Source organism: Bactrocera tryoni, chromosome 2 (genome assembly GCF_016617805.1).
Source record: "Bactrocera tryoni isolate S06 chromosome 2, CSIRO_BtryS06_freeze2, whole genome shotgun sequence".
NCBI lineage: Eukaryota > Metazoa > Arthropoda > Insecta > Diptera > Tephritidae > Bactrocera > Bactrocera tryoni.
Window position 1 is genome coordinate 79525783 of NC_052500.1, and position 20189 is coordinate 79545971.

Below are 20189 nucleotides of genomic sequence, written 5' to 3' on the forward strand. Positions count from 1 at the left end.
CATATATTTTTCAATTTTAAAAAAGTTCTTGCAACTTGCTGAGTGGGGCAATTTATTTATTTTTTAACTGGAAAAGGGAAACCTCCGCATTAGTCACCACTAATAAAGAACATAACGGATGATGCCAGTAAAGGTACTTTTTCAATAGGCTTTTTTTGACAGATCACGAGTGAGTCGTGCCAAGCTGTCATGTTAATATTGTTTAGTATTGTTTGGCATTTTATCATGGAAAGACTAATGCCTGAACAACGTTTAAAAATCGTTCAACTTTCTTATGAAAATTCACGTTCTATAAAGAATGTGTTTCGCCTGCTTCGCTCTACCTATGATCAACATAATCGGCATACTGAGCGTAATATTCGCAATATCATCCCATCTTGAGACCCATCATTCATTATTGAATAATATTCGACCACTTCCAGCACGCAGTGATGAAAATATAGCAGCCGTAACTGAGAGTGTACACGAAGACCGTGGAGAGTCGATTCGGCGCCGTTCGCAGCAACTCGGACTGAGATTTGGAACGGCTTGGCGTATTTTACGTCGAGGTCTTAAAAATGTACAAAATACAGTTTGTGGAAGAACTGAAGCCGCTCGACCTTACCAAGCGACAACGCTTCGGGCTATCTTGAAAAGTTCCGAGTAGATCCCACGGCTTCTAAGCAAATTTTGTTCAGTGATGAGAACCCAATAAACAAACAAAATTTTACCATTTGGGATGAAACGCAACCTAAAGAGCTACCATTGCATCCAGAAAAAACAACGGATGATTTGGGTTGTGTGCCGATGGAATCATCGGTGCATATTTCTTCAAAAACGATGACGGTGAGAACGTAAGGGGATGTTCGAGCAAGCAAATAACTGCAGCAATATTGCGACAGTGTTGCTTTTCTGCAGATACTCAGCTCATACTTATATTGCAACATTTTTGCGTCGAATATGATACTTTCCGATACTGCCGCAGTGATTGAGACTCGAACATCTCCTAACCGTCAATGGCGGCCGTTATCGCGGGATGATAACCGACTGTTTGATACCTGAAATTGAAGCTCGTGATCCCGGCGACATTTGGTTTCAACAAGACGGCGTCACTTCCCACACATCGCGTCAATCAATGAATTTATTGAGAGAACACTTTGGTGAGCAAATGGCCACCAAGATCGTGGGATATCACACCGTTAGACTTTCTCCTGTGCGGATATATAAAATCTAAAATCTATGCGGGCAATTCCGCTTCGATTCATGCTTTAGAGCAAAACATCACGCGTGTCATTCGCCAGTTACCGGTCGAAATACTCGAACGAGTCATCGATAATTAGACTCAACGGATGGAGCATCTGAGACGAAATGCGGCCAAGATTTGAGAAAGATAAATCTCCAAAAAATAAATGCCAATAATGTTTTTTCGAATAATAAAAACCACTCCCAATTAAATTTTAAGTTTCTTTGTTTTTTCTTAAAAAAAAATTAGGAATCCTCGAAATGGATCACGCTTTAGTAAGACACTTAGTAGATTACCATTTCTACCCAATACCATGGTCTTTCCTATAGAGTTTCCTATAGAGTTGAACTTAAGTTCGGTCCTCAATATTTTCTGTCGTTGCAGAGAAGAGTGGATAAGAAGGAATGTTCTCAGGGACGCAGGGATAGGACTCTATACAGATGGGTCCAAACTAGATATTCGAGTGGGAGGTGGTGTCGTTTCAACAAAATTCGATATCAAAATTCCTTTGCATCTACCAGACCTCTGTAGAGACTTTCGATCGGAGATCCCATCAATTAAAGAAAGAAAAGTGTCAAGAAGAAGAGGTTAACGCGATTGCATTGCATATTTATTATCGAACAAACAAACTAAATAAAAAAGTATAATTCTAGGTTATGTTAAAATTAACTATTTATAGAAACAGGTTTAGTAAATAGGAAGTGTACACAAATGGTAAATATTCATAATTATCTAAAAGTGGCGAGCTTTTAAAAAGCACAGTCGTTGAATAATTCACTAAATCTTTTTTCTTCGTTTAAAGATCCAAAAGCACCGGCTTTGTTTCCTTGGCACATTTCAACATCGAACGCATCATTTTGATGAAACCGGTGTCCTTCGACTTCTCCAAACCACGCTGTAAGCGATTCTTCATTACAGCCACGAACTCGCGATTACTCAGCTGATTATCGTCTGCGAATTACGCACGAAGATATTGAAAGAGTTCAAAAAATAATAAAAACACACAAAATGCCATCTATACTCACTGTCTTCGTCGAAAATCGTGAATATAACATCGATCACATGATCTCTTAGATCCACCATAGCCACAGTTTTGGCCACATGTTTGAGTGTAGCCTGGTCAATCGATGCGCCCGCAATGTGATAGAACGTCAGTGCGGTGTCCACGTCGTTAATATTATTCAAGAAGTGAAAGAAATCGAGATAATCTTTTTTGGAGATACCCAAATTATTATCCTTGAATTTACGCTTGACACGCTTCAACTTGCGCGACTTCTTCTTATGCGAATAACCAGCGTAGGCCACCAGTAGCTCAGCGAAGTCCACCTCAGTAATCAGACCTTCACTGTTTGGAGTTTTACGCTCGAATTCCAGCGTTAGGATTTCACGTTGCAGTTGAGCTTGGAATTGAATGAACTTTTGTATGGTCAATTTCTGGTCCAAATTCGGGCCGAAGAAGTAGTGAGTGAGCGCCGAGTTCACACCCTGTGAAAGTTGAAGTTTCAAAAACTCTACATTCAAGTATATCAGTAATTTGGCAACCAAGTGGTCAACTTAAGCCGCTTAGCCAATTTAATGAGTGAAAATGGGCGACACTTTAATGCGTGCAAATGGGAACTCAAAAGTACCGTAACACAAAACGAAAATATGGATTAGTGAGTGAGAATGTAGCTGATTTTTACACAAAGCGACAAATAAACATAAATGGAAATGAAAAGTGGTGATGTGAGGTGGAGATGAGATGTGGTGAATCTCAAATTAGGTAAACAAAATGTTAGTCGAGTAACATATTTTTTAGCAATTATGAAACTATTTGATAGTTAATTTTCATAGTAAGCGAAAATAAATAAAGTATGGTTATGGGGAAAAACGTGAATTTCGAATTAGCTGAGGAAAATAATTTTACAGTTATCCAGTTTCCATTAATCCAAAACGAAAATATGAAATGGTAAGTAAATCATTATTAGTGCAAATTAATAGTGAAAATTAAAGTGGTGAATTTCAAAAAATGTTAGCAAAATAGTACAATGTTAGTCGGGGTATATATAATGTTTAGGACAAAAATTAATTTTAACAGTACGCGAAAATTAATGTTAACAAAAAGTAGGGGCATGGTGAAAAAGGTGAATTTCGTTTTAATTCCCCAGTCACAAATAAACGAAAACGAAAATGTGAGTTGTGGAGTAAAAATGCAGCTGATTGAAGAGCGGTAATGTAATGTGGTGAATTTCAAATTAGATAAGCAAAATAGTACCGTTATTAACACAAAGAAAAAATGTCAGTGAGTGACAATGTAGCTGATTTTTGCAGAAAGCGACAAATAAAAATTAATGGAAACGAAAAGTAGTGAGTTTCTAATTAAGTGAAAAAGTACAATATTAGTCGGGCCAATATTTTTAGGCAAAAATTTAATTTTAACAATGAGCGAAAATGAACGATAACAAAAAGTAGGCTTATGGTGAAAAAGGTGAACTTCGAATTAGTTACGTTACCCAGTTACCAATAACTCAAAACGAAAATGTGAATTGGTGAGTAAAAATGCAGCTGATGGAAAGTGGTAATGTAAGGTGGTGAATTTTAAATTAGGTAAACAAAATAGTACCGTTAATAACACAAAGAGAATATGAATGTATGAAAATAATTACACAGTTACTCAGCTTCCATTAAACCAAAACGAAAATGCAAGTTGGTGAGTAAGTAATGATTAGTGAAAAGGAATCGTGAGAAATAAAAGGTGGTCAATTTCTAATTAAATAAACAAATTAATAAAATGTTAGTCGGGTCTATGGTTTTAAACCAAAAGTTAATTTTAACAGTAAGCGAAAATGAGCATTAACAAAAAGTAGGCGTATGGTGAAAAAGGTGAATTTCGAATTAGTGAAGCAAAATACTTATACAGTTACCCAAAGTAGTATATACCTTCATGGGCTTTGGTTTAGTAGGTAAAATATTAATTATTGATTTTTGTGATTAGGCATTTGTTAGTTATGGCAGTTGTGGTTACAGTGGTGGTGGTGGTGGTGGTTTTGTGACAGTTTTGCATTAGTCATTATTTACAAAAGATATGCAAAAGAGCAAAGATATAGAAAATACATTTTACAATTAGGAGATCATTTAGTAGACTTAAGTGGTAAAGTATGACAAATACATACATACATATTTACACATATAGGCAATACAAATATACAATAATAAAATATAATAAGGACAGATATTTGTGGCAACGAGGAACACTAATCTACTCATACATATGTATTTTTCAAGCAAAATAGAAAAAATAAAATATTTAGGAAATACGCTCATACCTTAAATGTATTGCCGGTAGCTGCATGATCACGATGCCTGATGCCGATGGTGGATTGTTGGCGCACCAAATCGGCGACCATTTCAAACTCTTCACTATCCACATCACCATCGCCGTTCAAGTCGAACATTTGGAAAGCGATTTCAAAATGACGACGAGAAGCTGAAATAAAAAAAATAATAAAAATAAAAAAAATAATAAAAATAAAAAAAAATAATAAAAATAAAAAAAAATAATAAAAATAAAAAAAAATAATAAAAATAAAAAAATTTAATGAAAATGAAAAAAAAATTAATAAATTTATTAAACGAAAATTTTTTATAATTGAGCAACTCACAACCTGTCGTAAAGCATCGTAAAATCGTAAAATTATAAAAAAAAAAGTGTAAAAATTTATAATTTTACGAGTTTACGATGCTTTACGACAGGTTGTGAATTGAACAATTGTTATAAGTTATTGCATTCTTGTTGTAATTTTAATTTTTTAATTATTTATTTTTTTTTTATTATTTTTTTTTTTTTTTTGCAGTATCGTAAACTCACTTGAGAGCACTGTTAGTAAGAATATGTAGTCCGAAAAGGTAATTAAACCAAAGGAGCCCAATTTGTAGAAAATACTGTCCTTCGCCAAATGCAGCTTCAAACACTCAGCAACATCCTGCACAAAATAAATATTAATTAGCTGACTTCTTCTAATAGAAACAAAGACAAAATTCAAAAACACGAAAATCAAACATGTGAAATGGTTAACGGTACTGCTTTTTTTTAATTTTTTTTTTATTTTTCTTTGTTATGTATTCAACAAAACGGGTTAAACAATAAAGGGCATAGTTTGGCATACAAAGAGTTTGGAAAAAGTTAAGTGTCGAAAGCAGCTAAATTAGTGCAAGAACATTTATGTCTATAAATCTATAATATTTCTTGTTAAGCACAAGTTTTTGGGTCAGTAAAATTTTTGCAAGCCAAGCTAAATAGACGTGCTTGCCTTGCACGCACATTCATACTAGTGCTACATGCAAAATAAGTTAATTCGTATTATAACGGTGTATATAGAATCTTTATAAACATAGACTAGTGGGGGGTACACATAGCATTCGTTTATTCATACAATTACAGCCGATTTTTTATGGTTACTGTTATTTCTTTATTAATGACTTTTTGTCACAAATACCTCGCCTGCAACCTGTAAGTAGAGAGCATGTTTTATAGGTGGTGAGGAGAAAAAAGGTTTTTGTGATATTAGATACAGGGAGGAAATTTGGGCTGGTGTTTTGAAAAATGATGCTGTAAGTGGCTTAAAAATAGTTTACGTGGTAATTCAGATTTATTTACCCATTGCACAAACATATTATTTATGTGTTATTTAATTTTTTTTGTTAACATTATCTATTTTATTAGAATTAATAAATTTATTTTTTATGGGATTAATATATTAAGTTTTAGTTTAATTTTCATATAATTTTTTTATATGATTGTTTTAATAGTTGATAAAGATAAATTATCAACGTGACGCGCTGAGTCGATTTAGCGATGTCTGCCTGTATATACACAAACTAGTCCATCATTTTATTAAATAACTTTCTGAAATTTTGCACACCGTATTTTCTCTCCGCGAAAATGCTCTTATGTCGGAATCATCGATATCGAATCACTATAGCATATAGCTGCCATAAAAATCGACCGCTTCAAACAACTTTTGTGTGGAAAACTTTTTTATTTCACAAATAATCTTAACGGAATTTGGCAAAGAACACTGTCCAAAACAACAACACAATATAAAATTAAATGGTTCAGATCGAACCACTATAGCGTATAGCTGTCATACAAACTGAACGATCAAAATCAACTTTTTGTATGAAACACTTTTTAATTTCACAAATAATCTTCTCGTAATTTGACACAGAGCATTTTCCAATGCAACGCGACTCTCTCGGAAGAAATTGTTTAGATTAAATAACTATATCATATAGCTGCCTTAGAAACCGATCGCTCAAAATCAACTTTTTGTATGAAAAACTTTTTAATTTCACAAATAATCTTCACAAAACTCGACATAGATTATTTTCCAAGGCCACACAACAATCCGCAAAAATTGTTTAAATTGGATCTCTATACCGCCATACAAACTGGCCGCTCAAAACTTAGATCAAGATCATTTTATACACTTTTATGCTATAATAAATGCTTGTTAAGAGAATGACAACTTCGATACAGCCGCAGTTAACATTTCTTCTTGTTTCTAATTATTTTCATTTTAATTGTTTAAGTTTTTTTATATACAAATATGTATATATTTTTATTATTTAGGTTATTTCGTTTAATATTTTGTCATATTTATATTTTATATTATTATATATTAAAGTTATTTTATTTTTTTTTTTTTTTGTAATTTTCACTTTAAATTTTCAAAATTTCAATTTTTAGATCCCAATCCTTAAATGTATTATATACGAAAAATATATACCTTCGGATCGTAACGGCGATATTGGTCAAGTCCCAAACCTATAAGCAAAAATAAGTTTTATTAGAGAGACTGACATTAATTTTCAATAATATAAAAATATATATGTTAGATAAAAATGTACAAAAAATGATTTGTCAAATTATTTTTCTTTTTCTTTGTATAAGATTACTTATTTTTTTGTTAATTCGACATACCCTCTGGTTGCTTCATGCCTGGCGTCATGCTAGTTAGAAAGTCTTGTGGAGTCATAAAGATTTCATAGCGATCATCTGATGTCGGTACTTGTATAGTGGCAAAATAACGGAACACCTTATCAGGTGTCGAAAATTGACGTATACGATTTTCGTATTCGATAATCTGGCCAGACATGAAATGCAGAATATTATTTATGCGCGTAATACATAATGATATGTCAAACACATATTGGAATTTAAAAGAAAAACATTTTCGCATAAGAACATAGTGAAATTAAGCAGGAAAAGTGAAAATAATTAACGGAATTTAAAAATAAATAATCACATAAATTATATATACAGTTTTTTAACATTTAAACGGACGTTGTATATTTAACCGTAGACAACTTTTTGTACGTTTGCCCTAATTTTGTTATAGTCGAATGAAACATACCCTCGGGCTGCATCATGCCAGGATAAATCGAACGCAGAAAGTCATCAGGCGTCATGCAGACTTCGGTACTTGTAGCTGTGGTAAGACGTACTGTGGCGAAATAGCGAAAGATTTTGTCCGGTGTAGAATAGGCGCGTATACGGTTTTCATACTCAATGATCTTTAACCAGGGCAAGGGTAATTGCACGATCCATTCATTTATTTATATGAACACAGTGCATATGAACAAAATGTATGCAATCAAATGCATGGGTTGTGCATATTGTGCATATTTGGTTAACAAAAAGGCAATTTAAACACATGTAACATGAAATTAAAAGAAAATTAATTTAATTTACAACAGTGAACAGCTAAAAAAGAAATATATTATATATACAAAATGTAAAATAAATTGACTTAATAAATAAAAATGACCTTTCAGAGATTAAGCTTAAACTAAGATTAAGCCAATAAAACGCCTACCTTCCACCTTTACAAAATATCCATACCTTGCGTTCGCGAAAACCCATTTTTTCCTTCACAGAACGCCTTTCCTTGCAAATAGCAGGTTCATCTTTACCATCCGATTCTTCCGCATCGCTATCATCATTATTCTTTACTTTATTTTTCTGCGGATTATCTTTGGGCTTTGGTGCGTCGGCATCAACTTTCGGCATTAATGCGCGCTTTAACCTAAATTTAGAATACATACTATATATAATTAATACATGCTTTTAAAAAAAAATTATTTCCAGTAAGCATAATATATTTATGCGTTCACATACATACCTCTTCCAGTCCAATATAGTTATGAAGAACAGTGTGCCCACAAATACATGAAAATATCTTGTTAGCCGCGGTGTGGGTTCCTCTTTGTGTCCAAATTTTTTATATCCGCGCACCGAATCAACCTTATTTGTTGTACTAGGAGCGGGCTGAAGTAGCAGCTGGTTGAAGTTTCGCTGGCCGCCACCAGTCGTTAAGGAATTTAACAGCAACTGCTGCACTCCATTCTGACGCCGCAAACTGGCGCCACACTGTCGTAACAAGGACATTTTCTCCTAGTTTTATTGTTGCGCAAATCTGAAGAAAAATTACAATTGGGTCTATATGTTATGGTTGTCACTATACAATTTATAAACTTTACTATACACACATTTCACTTAGCAATTTGTGCAGTGTTTAACCAATAATCAAAACAAAAATTCGTATAATGTTAATTTATTTTGTGATAAATAATATGTTTTCATTTCGAAAAACCAAGAATGGAATGAATTCTACTTCTTCTTTTAGCAACACTTCACAATAAACCAAATCAGCTGTTTCAATCATAACAGTTAACCGTTTCACAAGTAACCGGGTTTATGATATACTTTATTATTTAAAAATTTTGTTTTTAACTATATATTTTCAAAAAAATGTGTTATTTAAGTAGACATCCGCAAAATACAAGCTTTTAAAAGGCATTCCGTTATTTATAACTCTAACCATTAAGAAGAAACACAAAATTGTTAACAAAGAATTAGCAACATTTTTATTACAACTCGATATAAAAAGGAAGAATACTGAATCAATGTAATTTACAAATACTAGACGTTTTAGTTTCCTTCCACCGATAGTACAGCACGGAAATACTCGCTATCTAGTTGTTTAATGTCCCTAGCGAAATTTTCAACCAATGCACTTAATTCCGCTTCATCGATGTCAACGTCATTACCCGTTGTTGTTAGCCGCTCTACAGCTGCATCAATTTTATCCAACAGTTCCTTATCACTTTGAACTTGCTTTTCGGTGTATTCATCTTCAAACTCGCTATAAATACGTTGAGCCGTATGTACAACAGCTTCGGGAAAGTTGGCCAAACGTGCCACTTGTATGCCAAAACTTTTCTCCATTACTCCAGGACGTACTTGATATAACAGAGTGAAATTTTCAGCATCTGCAACGGCGGCCATATGGCAATTCTTAACGGTTTTTACAGACTCAGCTAGGTTGGTTATCTCATGGAAATGTGTTGCGAAGAGGGTGAAGCATTTAGTCTGTTTCGCTAAATGTCTAGAACAATAATAAAAAAAGTTTGAATTAAATCATTAAAATGTAATAATTGAGCACATACTCAGCTATGGACCAAGCTATACCGCAACCCTCATATGTAGATGTGCCGCGGCCAAGTTCATCTATAATCACCAAAGAATTCTCGGTGGCAGTCTGTAGAATTAATATAAATTATCAAATATGTGTCCCACACATAATTTAAAAATAAACTTTCACCTACCCGAACAATGCCCGAAGTCTCAATCATCTCAACCATGAATGTGCTTAAACCTTTCACTATATTGTCACTGGCACCCACACGTCCCAATATTGAGTCAACCATAGTTATTATCGCCTCGCTACATGGCACAAAAGCACCAACATGCGCCATTAAGACAGCCGTGCCCACAGAACGTATATATGTACTTTTTCCGCCCATATTAGGACCCGTTATTATGAACATGTTGCATACATCTAAAAGTTCACGTATATATAAAAAAATACACACAATATATTCACTTGCACTCACCTTTTTCGAATGTCACGTGATTGGCGATGAATGTTACGTGTTCCTGTAATTCCAAACAAGGATGTCGCAAGTCCTTCAAGGAGAGCACACCAGCTCCCTCCTTTAACATTTTCGGTCGTACATAGGGTGTTGGTGCTCTCATTGCGGCCAATGCAAAGCTGACCAGACAGTCCAGTTGCGCCAATTCGCCATTCAATGAGCTAAGTGGCTCCGCGTACCCAATAGCCACTTTGATAATCTCTTCCACAACTGATTTCTGCTGCTCTTCATACTTCTCACACAAGTTTCCATACTCTTCACTATACTCGGACAGTTTATCGTTGGTGAAACGCACACCACCCTTCACAACGTCCAAAATTTTATAATTCTTATTTTTACGCAACTCGGAATCATCTTTCAAAGTCACACGGAAGTGGTAACCAATTTTTGCAACATTATCTAGACGCACTTGCGGTTTCTCCATATTCAAGTCATCTGCAGCTTTTTGCTGTAAGCGTTCCATTTTAGCTAAAATACGTGACATATCATTCTTCATGTCCTGCAGCTGTTCATCAAAGGAAGCTTTCACAAGGTAATCTCCTGCTTCGATGGCTTCAAAATCCACCACTTGCTCAACTAATTGCTTCAAACCGGACAGATCTTCTAAGAGCGATTTCATTGTAACACACAGCACATTTTTCACAGTGGCATTTTCGAGACTCAGTAGCGTGTTTACTATGCGTGGAGTACGCAAAATAACTTGGTAGACTCGAAAGAGGTCCTGCATGGTAGCTTTTTGGCGTAGCAGACGTTTAGTTAGCATTAGCACATCAGGTATGCGTTTCAAGTAGTCATCGTGAAGGGAAGTTAGTGTGCTAGGTGATTCGAGCAAGCACTGTACAATGTCATGGCGATCGTTTAGAATTTCAATACTACGGAGCGGTTGCTTTATCCACTGAGCCAGAAGGCGATGTCCTTGTGGAGTGCGACAATGATCGAGGACACCCAATATGCTCTGCCAGTGATAGCCGGGAGAGTTGGGTTGCGTACCGGGTTTGGGTAAAATGTTGAGCGCTGCAACAGCTGCTGAATCCAAGTGTACAAAACTGTAAGACATAGGACCGAAAACAATAAAAAATGGCATTGTTTAATTTATGAGCTTACCGCTTAAGATTCAGCTGCATCATTTTGTAATGACCTAAATTGCTGGCGTCATTAACGAGATTTAAATATTTAATAGCCACACGCAATGCTTCCATGGCCATAGTAAGTTGCATTTCCGGCAACGTTAATGCATCTTCCTGTTGTCCCTTCGCAAAACGTATCAACCGATTCAAGTCCTGCAGCAAGTCGTTTTTCTCAGCGGGTGTAGAAGCAGAACGCTTCGGTACAGTAACGCCCACATTGTTGCGCTCTAGTAGTTGTTTGACGGCTACATACTACAATCCGTAAATAAAACTAAATAAAAAGTGTGTTGCTAATTGACGCAAATTATAATAAAAACATACCTCCCCGTCACCTGCAGGCAACAAACATTCTTTTGGTCCCAACAGCACGACCATTGCTTCCAGTTCGGTGAAGAAATCATTGTCAACAAACTCCAATACATGAAACTGGCAATCGTTCTGCTCCACAAAAGCAACACCTAAGCGCCGTTGGTTACCCTCAACTAAGCGTACTTGCAATGACAACAAATTATTGCTTACAAGTATCTCTTTATTGCCGAACAAAATTTCCTCGAATTGTAGCAAATTGCCAGGTGAACCACGGTATTCAAGGCTCCAATTATTGTTGACAGCTGAAGCTCCAGGCGGCCGTACATAAACTTCTACGCGGAAATTGCGCACTAGCAATAACTCTCGCACAGCCATATTAAAGTTGGCCTTTGATAGCGTAACATAACTGAGTTTTTCGGGTTCATCTGGCAAAAGGTGATGCACAAAAGCGGTCGACTTGTAGACAAGCTTTGCAATGAGTTCGCAGTCGTCAGTGCCGTGCACAGAATAAAAATCAATGCGATCGAAGAAGCGCACAGTGGTCGCGGGTTTCTATGAAAGTTATTTTGTAATTAATTTATTAAAAATAAACATATACATATATGTTATATATATTTTTAGAATCTTACTTCCTCCAATTTTGCATAGTACTTGATGAAGTTACGTTGTCCATTAATATCTAAAAAAATTACTATTAATTGAAAACATAATTCTTTTCTTAATTTACCTACCAAGATTTAACTGTGGCTCCTGTCTATTAGCATTTATAACTTCCATTTTTACAATATTTCTGTGATGTTTGAAAATAATTTATTTTGCAATATTCGCGCGCCTTGAGCAAATTCTTCTTTTTTTTCTAAAGGCAATATGACAATCACAATGACATTGACTGGCAGATTTTCAGTAAAATTTATTTAATTTAATTTATAAGTTAATCATCTTTATGATCCAGAAATGAAGTACAATATACAAATATTTGTATTTACATATTTTCTAATAACCAATACCAAACTAATTTTTAGACTTTTATTTAATTTGTCTATACAAATTATCCCATCTACAATGGACACATTTGGTATTATTGAGAATTGTTTGACTTGCATTTAATTAATAAACAAAAAAGAGTGGTCTATGAACAAGAAAATGTTGAAGGTTCTCATTTTTGCATAAATTAATAACTTCTTCTATTACTCATATTGAGTAAACAGTGACCTCGAAGCAACTCAAGTTTCAACAAAAAATATTCCACGTTTGCCATCGTATCAAAACGGGTTCAAAATGATGTTGAGAAGATGTCACCTCCGGCGATTTACCTCGAGCACAATATTCTTCACATTGCTTGCATCTTTAGCGTTTACATACTACATGTACTACCAACACAATTCAATTATTGAAGGTGGATGGAAGATGCCCAGTTCAAATGAGACACATACGCCAAACCCTCAATTTTTGTTTAAAAATCGCGTAGAGGATTGTTGTAAGGAAGAATTGAAGGGAGGCGTAACCCAAGAAGACACAGATCCTTTAAAAATGCTGGGAGTTCTACGAGATAAGAAGGATAAATACATACGTGACATTGGCTTTAAAAATCATGCCTTCAACGCACTTATTTCAAACAATATTGGACCTTATCGTGAGGTACCTGACACACGGCATAAGGTTTGCTCTCGTGAACCCACCGATCCAAAAGAAAATTTGCCGACAATTTCAGTTATTATGTGCTTTTATAATGAACACAAAATGACGCTAATACGTTCTATAAATTCCGTAATTAAACGCACGCCTCAACATGTCCTAAAAGAAATTATTCTTGTGGACGATTTTAGCGATCTTCCCGAATTGGAATTTCATTTGTTAAGTGATTTGCACGCGCAACTGCATTATGACCGACTACATTATATACGTAATGAGAAGCGTGAGGGTCTTATAAGATCTCGCGTCGCAGGCGCTCATGCTGCAGAAGGTGATGTACTCGTCTTCCTGGACTCACACATTGAAGTTAATCAACAGTGGGCAGAACCACTTGTGCGTGCTGTTAAGCAAGAAAATTCAACTATCGCTGTGCCAGTTATGGATCTTATTAGTCCTGATACTTTTGAATACACTTCCAGTCCATTAGTGCGTGGAGGTTTCAATTGGGGATTACATTATAAATGGATAACATTGCCGAAAGGCACTTTAAAGAAAGACGAAGATTTTAAAGGTCCATTCAAAACACCCACAATGGCCGGTGGTTTATTTGCAATTAATCGGCAATATTTCAAACACATCGGCGAGTATGATGAGGGAATGGATATCTGGGGTGGTGAGAATATCGAAATTTCCTTCCGTGTCTGGCAATGCCATGGTGCCATTAAGATATATCCTTGCTCACGCATAGGACATATCTTTCGCAAACGACGTCCTTATTCGGCGCCTGATGGCAAGGATACAATGAAGCGGAACTCACTGCGTGCAGCCCACGTATGGATGGATGAATTTAAGGAGTACTTCCTGAAAGAAACAAATTCTGCGCGTGATATGGATTATGGTGACATATCAACACGTGTGGAGTTGCGGAACCGTTTGAAATGCCACGACTTCTCCTGGTACATGAAAAATGTGTACCCTGAATTGCAGCTACCAGGACAGGAAACTAAAAAATCAGCATCTGCAAGTGTTTACCAGCCATGGCACTCTAGAAAACGTAATTATATCGCTACGTACATGATACGTTTAAGCGGCACTAACTTATGTGCCTCGGTGGTGGCACCCAAAGTAAAAGGTTTCCTTAAGAAAGGCAGTCCACTAATTTTACAAGCATGCATGCGTACACGCAATCAAATTTGGTTCGAAACAGATAAAGCTGAAATAGTATTGGATAAACTGTTGTGTCTGGAATCGTATGGTGATGCTCAAGTGCACATTAACAAATGTCATGAAATGCTAGGAGATCAGCAGTGGCGTCATACGCGCACCGAACACAGTCCCATTTACAATATGGCCGCGGGAACCTGTATGCGCGCCAAAAGTGCAAGCATCGGTGCACGTATTGGATTAGATTTATGCTCTAAGGATGACGCCAGTGCATGGGATATTGTTAAAGTGGAAGAGGCGTCGTGAGATATGCCTAAATGGAAAATAAATGAATTGCGACACTGAGAGTGATGTGCGAAAACACGAACAAAAACATGTCAGGCGCCATAAGTTGTGCAAACCGTAATTATAGACTGATATTACTGCAGCAATATAGTTATTATACAACCATATTTATAGGATAAAATCTGTGTAAACAAAACATAAAGTCAATACATGAGAACAAATATTTGGCAGCTGTAGCAAACTTGTAAAAAAAATGTTTGCCAGTTAAAAAATTAAATTTGACAAATTCGAAGCACACAAAAAATTTAATGCTTATTGAAGGCTACAAGTGCTCTCTAAAATCTTTATTTATATGTATTAACAGGAGTCTGCTAACTTTTCTTAATTTTAAAATGAGTGTAAAGACATTTTATTTCATATACTTACTTGTAATCGTTTAAGCCCAGTTAATTAAGCTTATGCTGTATGTACACCGTAATAAGTCGTTTAGAGTAACGAATGTAATTCGCTTCAAACGCTACATATTTTTAATAATTATTATTTTTATATGTTCATAAGTGTAGAGTGAAAATTTAAAAAGACAAACATAGATTGTATTCCATAAAATATGTAAACAGATTATGTAAGTTTCAATACATACATATAAAACGAGTAATAATTAAAGAAGTTATTTTTATGTGATTTAAGAATACCATTTTATTGCGTGTCTTTTTTACGTTTGGTTTGTATGTACTAAAAATGTATTTTCTTCATAAAACCTCTATATATATATACTATACATAGTATTTCTTTTAAATACGGTTGGGCGTAGCGCCACACGTTTGTTTTTTATTAAATTTTTCTATTATGTATCATGCAAGCAAATGGAAAACATGAAAACGACAAATCTGAAGAGCCAAGGAATTTATTTAGAAGACCAAAAAACGAACAAATGAAGGTTAGATTTATATTATTTTCCAATAAAACACCTGATATTTTTATGGAATTTTAAACATCTTATAAATAAAAACGACGGAAAGGATGGAAAGTGAAAAATATAAGCAGGAAATTTTTCCAAAAATCTTAACAGGAGTAATCAGATATATGAAAAAAGTCTAATATATTTGATGACAAAAATCTAATTTATTTGATCCATATGTGGGTGTGAAGACTTAAAAAAATTTTTCACCACTCTGCAAGTGTCCAGTGAAACTTAAAAAAACCACGCTGATTACGTAACGCTTTAAATTTGCCTTAAAAATTAAACAACACGGAGAGGTAGAAAACTCTCTGGGCGGAACTTGTTTACTTTAAGGTGGGGTGAAATTTTGGAAAATTCATTTTCATAATTTTTTAGTGGTAGTAATGAGTGTGGTGAATTATACTGAAATATATTCTTATTCTATATTAAAAAAATGTTGTACGTGTGAAAATTTGAGAAAAACTTTCTGAATGTTTTTTCTTAGACAGATTCGATTTGCAATTTTTAATTACTCTAATTAGCACAATACACGGCAACACTCGCAGGTCTTGATAAACGAGCTTAAATATGTTTTCTGCAAGTTAATTGCAATATAAGTATCCACATATATTTTAATTAACATATTTAACGAATTTGAATTGCGGCAAAGGTTTAAAATTTACGTTTTTGTACCTACAAATTTTCAAAATTTCCTTGCAATTTTATACTCAACTCAATATTTTAAAATGTGAATATGTATATATCAATGATATTATCTAATTATGCTTAATTGCAGATTTAATTACTTTATTTAACTCACACACTAATATATCTAGATCGATCGTTTTGTTTGAACTAACTTACGCATATTGCGATATTGTTTCATTTGCTTGTACACACTATGCTAATGATTTTAAAATATAGAAAAACTTCTTTTCCAAAAGTTCCTACACTTAACAAAAAAAAAAAGAAATCAATTAAATTGCATATTGGCTAAAAGTGAATTTGGGAATTTCTTAATTATTTTTCTATACACGCACACAGTTGTATGTTTGTAGGTATATTGAAATACACAAAGTTTTCTATAATGCGCATACACGCTTTAATATGTTTTTGTTTTAAACAATACTAATTTTCACATTACATACTCAGCATTGCCAACTGTTTATAATTCGCTACAAATTGTTCGATATTACGTTTACTAATTAATAAACGTCTGTATATATATATATATGTATATATATTTTTGTAATAATTATCATTTATGTGTATATATAATTTTTTACTTAGATAATAGCAATTGTTTTGTTTTTACACATCATTTTGCCTCGTAATAATTAAACTTAATATTAGAAAGGGGAAAATATAATAATACACAAAAAAGAGGAAAGTAAAGTGAATGAAAAAAATGCGAATTTAACATGAACATTGATCTTTCGTATTGGGTGCTTCGTTTGTTAGCGAAGTTCGTCCCGGTTGTGAAGGTCGATGTTGTACGCCCGATTCGGAAGCATTCAAATCGAGACGGCCCTCTTGTATATTTTGATATATTTTACGTGCAGTTTCGAGAAATGCTTCTTCAACATTTTGACCACTATAAAAAATAACGAGTAGAAGCAATTAGCTTGCAGCTAGACCATTTAAAATAAAATATAACCTTACCTCATGGCGCTGGCTTCCAAAAACATCAGACCATTTTCGTCAGCAAACTCTTTGGCCTCTTCATAGGTTACTTCGCGTGTGCTCTCCAGGTCTGATTTGTTACCAATTAAAAAGATCACAGTATTCGGATTTGTGAGATTGCGTGTGTCTGTTAACCAACTGCTGAGATGATTGTAAGTGGATCTATGTGGAAAATTAATTATAATGTTAGTTCAACATTATGTACACATTTTCACTTAAGATATTGTTATTTCGTGTTTTCGCAATATTGATAAAAACAGTTTATTTTTTTTTGTTCAAAATTCAAACAAAATCAAATATTTTGCTGAAGAGAGAAATAGTAGACGCTTACCTTCTTGTTATGTCATAAACCATAAGCGCACCAGCAGCACCACGATAGTACGAACGTGTTACTGCGCGAAAGCGCTCCTGTCCCGCAGTGTCCCAAATTTGCAATTTGATTTTCTTATCATCTACCTCAATGATACGTGTGCCGAACTCCACGCCAATTGTGTGAGGACAATTCGCCATGACTGCAAATTAATAAGTACATGAATATTATCACTTTTAAGTATGCGATAGGTTTTAAACTTTGTATGCACATCTACAGTTACTTACATTTCTTTTCTGTGAACTGATGCAGCAGGCATGATTTGCCTACTCCCATATCACCGATGATTATGTACTTAAAGATATAGTTGTAGTTGTAAGGTGCCGATGACATCTTTGGGTCTGCGGAAAAACACAAATTTTTTGGAGTTTAAATAAGAAAAATCTTAACAACATACAAGTTTCTAGAAAAAAATCGATATCATTTGAGAGTTTCTGCAACAACGACCACATAATTTTTAATATTTGGAAAAACTGTTTAGTTCTATAAATTTGAAAGCAAATTTTTGTTATCGTCAGCGTTTTTTGGGTTGTACTTCCGCTCAAGTTAAACTTAAAGTTTAAACTTCTTTGCCACCATTTACTATGGGTTGAGTTTGTTTGATTACCAAACAAGTGAGTTGTAGGTAACAACAACAATAGCACTCACTCAAGTCATATACATATGTATAAAGTTTTGGCTGCTTTGTGTATTTATTAGCGGCGTTAAAGTAATGCCGGTAACTAAGCCAGTGGCAGTTTGTTATCGCTACTTTTTAGGGAGTGCAAGTAGAAAATGTAGAATTTAATTAAGTTACATACATATAACAGCATAAATTACACATGAGAAAAAGCACATACCTATTAAGTAAGTACATATGTATATACAAACATACATACATATAAAAAAATAGTTTCATATAGTCATACTGGAAAAAATATATGAATAATTGTAGGCGTAAAAGACAACGAAGAGGGAAACATTCGAAAACCTAAACTAATGCTAGCAAACATCAATATTGTAAAAAGTTGTCATGTGGCAGAATGTACGTACAAATGTTTTCACGACCACATTCCCATACAGCTATCAGCCTTGGTTGTGCAGCAGATATTTGTGTTGTATTGCAATAATGATAAAGCAGAATTTTTATAAATTATAATAACAATTACGAAGAGAAGAAACCCCGAATAAGATTTAATACAAATAACAATTCATTTTTTCGCCAATAACACTTTGCATACAAGTTATTTACAAAATAAGCGCAGCTTAATAATATATTTAAATAATTATAAAAACGTTAACACATACAAGCAGACCTATATAAATTACCGCCAGGTATGCGTTTTTAACTATGACGGAGTTGATTTATTCCTATGTACATAAAAATATGTGTTAGTGAGGGTTTAGCACGATAAATATTTTTATTTTACCTCCCAACTAATTTTACATCACGTTCAAAAAGTGTACATATCAACTTACATATGTTAATTACTTGTATTGCAATAGCTTTTACTATGTCATACAGCATCGGTAAAATCAATATGCAAAAAAATATGTACAAAGCACTCAAGGGATGGGTGAGCACGTAAAATGTTCAAATATATATAGGGCCTTACATATGCATTTTAATTGCCATAAAGATTAAAGTAGTACCAAAATTTTAAGACATGAGGTTTATAACCAAGAAATAATGTACCTACGAAGTCTTTGTTTAAATCCTAGAAATAATATGCTTTGCTTTGTTTACAATATATACGCCATATATGTAAGATAACAAAACTGAAACCTCAAGGTAGCAATTTCGCTCTAACTTTATTGGAAGTTAAATTTTCAACCTCTAGAATTTACTAGAGGTTGATATAAACTTTCGTAATTTTTTCTGGAATATCAATAATTAAGCATATATCATGCCTCTTACCTTTTTTACACTGTAGCACCGACCCCGATTAAACGATACCCTTCGCGTTAGCGTTGCTGTGGGTAAGTCTCCTTATAGACAATCACCACCTGTGTTGTTGGCTTAATGATTTTACTTCTTTTGGCGATGCCTTGGCCCTTTTGATTATAAGTTTGATAATATTTAATTTAGTTTAAATCACAAATGCGTAAATTTTTCCTTTTAAAAACGAATTATGATGACGAATAACTCAATTTGTACTTTTGTATTTGTAAATTTTTGCTAATTGCGTATCCCTTTCGTAAAATTTTCTTTGGTTTTGAGATTAACTTCCAACTATTTGACGTATTAACTTCTTATTTGATTAAGACCCTAAATGTATAAACGTTTTCAATTTCGAGTGAGATTATTATACATTTTTCACAAATTTTTACATTGATAAAGTCGGACCAGCAGACACAAATTATTTGTTCAATTTTCTATAATCACTTGTCTTCTACGTTTTCTCTCATTATTTTGTATTTTGGGCAATTTGTCATTTTTAGGGCTGCCAAATCTTAAATGAAAGCGTAATCGGTTTAAATTAGAAAATGTAATAATTTAAG

General features: G+C 34.1%; 4 protein-coding genes across 11 annotated transcripts; 1 reads left to right on the plus strand and 3 right to left on the minus strand.

The window, feature by feature from the left end:
- Nucleotides 1–1803: 1803 nt before the first annotated feature.
- Nucleotides 1804–8870, minus strand: LOC120768226 (calcium uptake protein 1 homolog, mitochondrial). Of its 8 annotated transcripts, none has more exons than XM_040094804.1 (11): nt 8753–8869; nt 8386–8679; nt 8106–8289; nt 7185–7347; nt 6991–7028; nt 5698–5709; nt 5070–5184; nt 4528–4688; nt 4142–4150; nt 2248–2707; nt 1804–2173 (listed from the first exon to the last, which is right to left on the minus strand). In XM_040094804.1, exons 2-11 carry the CDS (start codon nt 8649–8651, stop codon nt 2019–2021), a joined length of 1563 nt encoding a protein of 520 aa, XP_039950738.1. In that variant the 5' UTR covers nt 8652–8679; nt 8753–8869; the 3' UTR covers nt 1804–2018. The 8 variants fall into 8 exon arrangements, with proteins under 8 accessions (XP_039950738.1, XP_039950740.1, XP_039950742.1 ...); XM_040094806.1 differs by lacking the exon at nt 7185–7347 and adding an exon at nt 7618–7777 and having other exon boundaries at nt 8753–8868; XM_040094805.1 differs by having other exon boundaries at nt 2019–2173; nt 8386–8702; nt 8753–8870.
- A 234-nt stretch (nt 8871–9104) lies between these two features.
- On the minus strand, nt 9105–12475 carry LOC120769006 (DNA mismatch repair protein spellchecker 1). The gene is made up of 8 exons (XM_040095845.1): nt 12366–12475; nt 12264–12313; nt 11647–12186; nt 11303–11577; nt 10160–11244; nt 9872–10104; nt 9713–9804; nt 9105–9651 (listed from the first exon to the last, which is right to left on the minus strand). The coding sequence occupies exons 1-8, from the start codon at nt 12409–12411 to the stop codon at nt 9195–9197; spliced, it is 2778 nt and encodes a 925-aa protein (XP_039951779.1). The 5' UTR covers nt 12412–12475; the 3' UTR covers nt 9105–9194.
- A 272-nt stretch (nt 12476–12747) lies between these two features.
- LOC120767853 (polypeptide N-acetylgalactosaminyltransferase 35A) lies at nt 12748–15488 on the plus strand. Its single transcript, XM_040094157.1, has one exon. The coding sequence runs from the start codon at nt 12913–12915 to the stop codon at nt 14734–14736; it is 1824 nt and encodes a 607-aa protein (XP_039950091.1). The 5' UTR covers nt 12748–12912; the 3' UTR covers nt 14737–15488.
- Nucleotides 15489–16733: 1245 nt separating this feature from the next.
- LOC120767854 (ras-related protein Rab-14) lies at nt 16734–20082 on the minus strand. The gene is made up of 5 exons (XM_040094158.1): nt 19606–20082; nt 17936–18049; nt 17670–17850; nt 17318–17500; nt 16734–17249 (listed from the first exon to the last, which is right to left on the minus strand). Exons 2-5 carry the CDS (start codon nt 18039–18041, stop codon nt 17072–17074), a joined length of 648 nt encoding a protein of 215 aa, XP_039950092.1. The 5' UTR covers nt 18042–18049; nt 19606–20082; the 3' UTR covers nt 16734–17071.
- Nucleotides 20083–20189: the final 107 nt, after the last annotated feature.